Source organism: Dromaius novaehollandiae, chromosome 3 (assembly GCF_036370855.1).
Source record: "Dromaius novaehollandiae isolate bDroNov1 chromosome 3, bDroNov1.hap1, whole genome shotgun sequence".
Taxonomy (NCBI): domain Eukaryota; kingdom Metazoa; phylum Chordata; class Aves; order Casuariiformes; family Dromaiidae; genus Dromaius; species Dromaius novaehollandiae.
The window spans coordinates 107,951,314-107,957,864 of NC_088100.1; the positions used below are offsets into that span (position 1 = coordinate 107,951,314).

The 6,551-nt window shown below is 35.2% G+C and overlaps 1 protein-coding gene across 4 annotated transcripts in view; it reads left to right on the forward strand.

The window, feature by feature from the left end:
* The window catches only part of CCDC88A (coiled-coil domain containing 88A), a 100,818-nt gene extending 94,267 nt beyond the window's left edge, over positions 1–6,551 (forward strand). For all 4 annotated transcript variants that reach the window (XM_064509745.1, XM_064509746.1, XM_026108006.2 and 1 more), the window contains 2 exons: positions 1,658–1,757; positions 2,323–6,551. In XM_064509745.1, the coding sequence (XP_064365815.1) occupies positions 1,658–1,722 (65 nt within the window). In that variant the 3' untranslated portion in view covers positions 1,723–1,757; positions 2,323–6,551. The remainder of the gene's footprint in view (positions 1–1,657; positions 1,758–2,322) is intronic.

A 6,551-nucleotide genomic window follows, 5' to 3' on the forward strand; every position in this document is an offset into this window, starting at 1 on the left:
GTGCTACTGGTATTTGTATTTTTTTTAATTGATTGCAAGCCTGTGTCCTCTAGTAAGACTCCTTTTTATGATCAGAACAGGGTTTGTAGCTAGAGGTAATATCTTTTATTTAAATCAGCTGGTATTGTTGGAGATACTAGATAAGCTTTCAGGTATGCTGTTATTTCTTGTTTGCAAGCTTTGTGTTGCTTATGTCCTTAGACTGTCACAGCTACAAAAAATACCAGTATTGTCTCCAGTTACTTTTGTTGAGAACCATCGAGCACTACCACTGAACCCCTGTTTGTAACTGTGAGCATGGCCAAGGTCTAAAGAGAAGTTTTAAAGATTACCCCTGTAGAGTGAAGTTAAAGCTTATTATCAAAGCAACAAAAGAAGTTTTTCCAGCCACTGTCTCTAGGGCACTTCAATTTATGTTATTTTATTTCTTTTCATACCACTAAGTTTTCTCATACAAAAACAAATTTGACAGAGGATATTTACATCTGATATTTAATAGCTTTTTAGCCTTGCCATGTTTTATTTACACCATTCCATTACGTTGGGGGCCACATTAAAACAATTTATTTCACAAATACAAAGGGCTTTGGAATAACTGAGGGTTAGTGTCTTTGAACATCATATGCTCTCATTGGATTCTAGACTAATCTTGTCCAGCTCAAACTACTGTTTTGCATTGTTTTCCAAATTTGTAATAAATTAATTACATTTCAGTTATGAGGGTAGTAACTGTTAAATGTTTGCGCTCCTGTTCTTGCTCCATTGAATTCAGCTGGAGCAGAGGAAGCATGTTGCTAGAGATTTTTTAATGTCTTTGAAAAAGAAATTGGCAACTTTTGTTTATTATATGAAAGAAAACAAATCTTCGTATATACAGAAGAATAGTTTTTCCACTGCTTTTGGGTCTTTATACTTCAACAATACATAGAGCATGGATGTCTCTTTTGGTTTGTACTGCTGCTCCTAGGCCATTCAAATGGCTAAATACAAAACACACAGGGCACTTGCTCCTTCCTTGGTCACTGCTGCCTTTAGAAATGAGAAGTTACGATTTTGCATGGTAATTACAAAACACTAAACAAGTGGCCACCAGCTGAAAACGGTTCTATTGTGAATAGATTCAATTTGCTTGCAGTGAAAGGTTTGCTTGATGCTTTGCTTTAAGTGAACAGTAAATTAAGATGCTGCATTTTGCATGTTCAATCTGTTGCATGCAAAGATAACTTTATGCTTTGCAGGATTGAATGTGAGCACTTCTGTAAATGTGTAGGAGGTTAAAAGGCGAAGGAAGATGGCTTAAGTTCCCTCCTTGGTTCATCAGACCTTGATTATGTCTGATATGTTTTTCCTTCTCACATGGGCAGAAATTTAGACCTAGTATATATAAAAGTTGAGTATATCTGCTTGTGGCTTTGAAAATAATATCTGATTATTTTAAATGCGAAGATGAATTTTAATGAGTATAGGTGAGTAGGTACTTCCAGTGATCTTTGTTCCATCCCTCTTCACTGTCTTTTCCTCTTAAGAAAAAAAAAAAAAAGAAAAAGTGTTTGTATATCTTTTTGCTCTACTAATAGGTAGAATGTATGTTAATACGTGAGGGTTTTTTTATGTCCTGATAAATACAATGAATAACATGAAATGCTTTTCTCTGCAGATGTGGAAGCTATACCAGAAAGCAGAAATGCAAAAAGCAGGTCTAGGGAGCAACAAAGCTCCTAATTCTATTACCCACTACATGAGATGTGGGCCAAGTGGTGAGTTTCCTGCCCAAAATGTAAATGAGATTAATTTCATTTACAGCAAACTAACAGCATTACATATAAGAACAAGTGCACATTGCATTAACCAGATGTAAATACTGCTTGCTTGACTGGTTTCTATCTTGCTTTTTATTTAAGCCAGGACAGGTTGTTTTAGTTCAGTTATTTTGCCTATTCAGGCAGGGAAACATCATCCCATTTCCCATTTTGCCTGTAATAATGGCACTTTGTTTTTCAAATTTCTCTTTAAGAGGAAAGTTCAATAAAATCAGATTATGAAGTAATATTGAAGCAGATCTTAGAAAGTGACAGATAAATCTAAAAGAACAATTTAACAAAACAGTTTAGTTTTATAAACTATTCTATGCTATAGAGAAAGTGCCTTTATATAAAGCTTGTCTTTGGTATTCTGTCCTTCTCTTGACCTCATTAAAACATCTTTGGTGTATGCTGCAAGTGCTGTTAGTTCTGTTAGTTACTTAACTCTGTATTTTAAACTTCTGCACTTTAAGCTTTTCTTATGTTCTCTCTTCTTTTTCTACCTTTCAACTGAACACAGAGAGAAAAGTGTCCTTCAGTATCTCAATATGAAGCCTTTATTTCTGAAGTAACAAGACAGCGACTGTAGGAATCATTAATAAAAATTAAGGGAATTTTTTACAATTCTTCGTGACTAGAGCAGGCAAGAAATAAAAACCAACCTACCTTCCTTCCTTCCTTGAATCAAGGAGCTCTACTGGAGTCTACTGCCGAAAATTGTTAGATGGTCTTAGGAATTTATTGCACATTGCACTGTTAAGATCTACTGAATAAAGGACAGTTCTCATCTCCCTAAGGACCATGAATTTTAAGGTCTCAAGAATTGCTCCAGGAAAAAAAATACTTCTTTCTCCTTCTGTTTATGAAATTAGCCACTGATTTGCTTAAGCTTCTGCTAATAATTAGCCAAAAAACCCATAACTAGCAGTTTATATTTAGTTCTGTAAATCTGAAATAAATGCTGTAGTATTTTGTTGAAATTGACTGTATATACAGATACAAAAACCTCACAGCTTACTGGCACTTCACTGCCTTATTTGGTTAGCATAATCCGCATGAAATTGCTCTTAAAAAAAAAAAAAAAAAAAGTTTATGCTGTTTTGTTTCTTTGCATACCGCAAGAGAAAAACCTGTTTACATATGTGAAAAAATTCAATAACTAACAAAAATGGGAGTTATGGAATATCACATTATATAGAAATTAATGTTTGTCACTTGTGTTCTTCACATTCCCAAGTTATTCTGCGTATATATGTTCAGATGTTTTTGAGAGGAAATGGTCAGGTATGATTTTTCTATAACTTTTTTTAATATAAGGTTGCTTTCAACAAATGGCATTTCCAGGGTAAAAATTGTCTTATGATGTTTGTGTGCTAACTAATCTCTTTTTTTATTGTTTGTCTTTCGACATGAGCTGATTGTGGCTTAGGAGATTTCTTGACGGCAAAAAGAAATGTGAATAATATCGTATGCATTTTACAATCAGTTCCCTTAAGGTTATCTTTTATTAGTAAGATCTGTTTGTTAATGATTTACATTAAAGTCAACAAATGTTATTGGTACTTTTAATGCTTGTATACATTTGTTGTCTTGAAAACATTTGCAGAGAGCTCAAAGGAAGCATACATGAACTTAAAAAAGCAGATCCAAAATCTCATTAACTATCACAATTTTATTTTATTACAAATCAATAAGCACATATAGCTATTTTTATTTTAAAGGTTTAAGTTAATGGTGTAACCTCCTAGTGTCCAGTCTTCCAAACAGGCACATACATAACTTTAACCTACAACCATCTCCATTCGCCTAAGTGAAGGTAAGCATGACAATAAATATTTGTAGAACTAGGGTTACAGACTACTTGTCAATTTAATCACAGTACTGCTTTGACAGTGTGATAGAGCTGCTACAATTTCTTTAACTTAATATTAACTTGGGTTTTGAGGCTTTCGGTTTTTAAGATGTATAAAGTCTCAAGCTGTCAGGGAATAATTGGAACAGAATCATCTTTCACTAGAGAATGCAGTTCAACAGATATAAAAGCATCCTGGCAACTCATTTTGATTGAACTGAAATTTTGTCGGGGGGGGGGGGAGAGGAAAGTTCAGTCAGCTTTAGAAGGGGAAATTCTTTTTATTTCATTTTTTCTTAAGGTGACTTCATTATGAACCTTTTTTTTTTTCCTGATAGAAAATGTCACAAGTTCTAAATCAAAACAATATTTTAACACTATAAACGTTTGTTCAGCCTGCGGCTTTTTCATGGAGAATGTAAACTTTTTTTTCCTTAAGTGAAAACAAGACAAATTTTGCAGCTCTCTACCATATAGAATTTCCATTCTTTGTACATCTCTGAAGACATTTCTGGTATTTTATTAAATCCATGGGTTCATTTTGATTGCCAGCTCATACAGGTATCTAGTTCTGCTCCCCTTATTCTCAGTGTCAGATTCTCACTGATTTCAGTGGAAGCATCCTGAGCTTTGCAGGGAGGGTATCAACACTTGGAGGGTATCAGCCCTTAGCCAAGCAATCCTGTGAGTGGTCAGAAGCCCAGAGCACTCCTGAAATTGAGCACTCTTCAGCCATGATATTTTTATAAGCAGCTTGATATCAGTTGCATATGAATTAATTCCCTATGTGGTAACTGATATCATGACCTTTCTGAGAAGGATTCAGGGCATTCCAGCCTGTTGAGTGACAGCTACAGGATGTCTTCAGAAGGGCAGGTGAGATGCATGGCAGTGGCTAGAGCAGGTATATACTACAGGTAATCCAGGTGTTCCTGAATGTATTTAAAGCTCAGGGCATAGGTGAGTTTTTCCCACAATACCAAATGAGCTAGACATAGGCCTGACATGCTCTAGGAGAAAAGTATTATAAGCAATAAGAATTTTGTGTTAAGCCTGATTTCTGTGCCATTCCTGTACTGCAATGAAAGCATAGCCATAAAGACTGAAGGAAAAGCTGCCTTTATGTAATTTAGTGGACATATGAAATCTGTAATGACATTAGCCCTTATTAAAAAGATAACTGTTATGAAAGCGAATTCAAATACCCTGAATATTAGGAAAACATTTCTGATTCTAAATTTTCATACTTCCAGACTTATTTCAGGGTCTAATTGTTCCTGGATGCTTTTAGCTCTCCTTGAAAACATTGAGGAGTGATACATTTCAAACTATTAAACCCTAACTTACTAATAGTGTCACTGTCTTTAGAAGAGCATACATGTCCTGAATGAACAGATTTAAACTTGTGCCAAATGCTGTTTGTATTCATGGAATCTGTGAAGTTGTGTGTGCTTAGATGTATCAGATAGTTAAAGAGCCTGGGAAAGTATGTGAGAATGGCATCTGGCTGTGACTGTTGCATGGCACTTGGTGTCATGATTTTCTGTGAGAAACACTGTTGGGTGCACTTAAGCTTCTGTGCTCACCATATGTGGCTCTGTCATTTTTCTCAACATGGGCATCTCCTGGCTTTTCATTTATTTAACTCTTTTCTGTATTCATTAAGTTGCTCAGGATTGCCTGTCACAATTTCCTACATTTGTTTTTGCATATTATTACACCTTCTTAAAACATCTGTGCAATCACTGCCAGGGTTTAGATACAAATGATATTGTTACTTTTAAGCTGATAATGTGTATTAGAAGTGAAATCCTCTCATTAAAAAATATGTTTCCCCATATGAAAGACAGAGAGAGAGGCAGTGGAATTCATCCTTAAACCTCTTGTTAGGTCAGAGTTCAGCACAGGTCAGATGTGTGTGCTGGAGTCTTGACTATTGTCTCTCTGTGCCACTGTAAGCAGGTTTCGAGCCACTTTATCCACATCAGTATGGAGGACAGAGCTGGTTTTTGATTTGTATTCAGTAAGTTAGCCAAAGGCAGCACAAGGACACACTTGCATTTAGGAGATGGAAATCTACTTCTCCCAGCACTGTCTTCTGCAAAGCAGTTCCAGAGCAGAGGAGCAGTCAGGAGGTTCTCCATGGTCTGATGGGTTTTTTTTTTCCTTTTTTGAACTGTACAAAACGTATGTAAAGCATTTAATCTTTTCAGTCTATGCTCTTCCAAAAAATAAATAAATAAATAAATAAATTTAATTTGGAAGACGCTTCACCTTTTCTGAAACAAACTCCCAGGGGAGTAACACAGCAGCTCTTGGGCAGCTTACAGTAAAACTGCACAGCAGTTTACAGCAAGAATTGCCAGATCTGTCACTGTTAGTTCAACATAATGAGATGTTGTGATACCAGACAGTATATAATTTTCATTTACTTTTCTGATAGAGCTTAGTCTGCTGGGGATTCGGTAGCATTCCTGGCATGTATTATTTTTAGCTTTTTTCAAGACATGATGCAGCCTCAACAAAGGAGCTCATGTATGATTCTTAGAGGTAAATGATAATGCATATGTAAATAATACTTTGATATTAATAAAACTGCCTTAAAGGAATGTACCTAGGTGTGAAACAGAACTTTAAAAGCTCTTATTTAAAACTGTAATTTCCTTTAAGTATTGATTGAGGAATTTTTTAATGTTTACCATTGTATACATTTATTAATATGTTATTAAAATGCCAAACCAAATAATTATTCTTTTTTTATGTGTGTACATTTATACACACTTTTTCTGGAAACTGATGTTACTGGAAGGATGTTGGTGTTGAGTAATGGCTTTGTGGTCAGTTGGTAATGTGTTCAGTATTTCTTCTGGAAGGAAGCCTATAAAACTGTAGCAGAA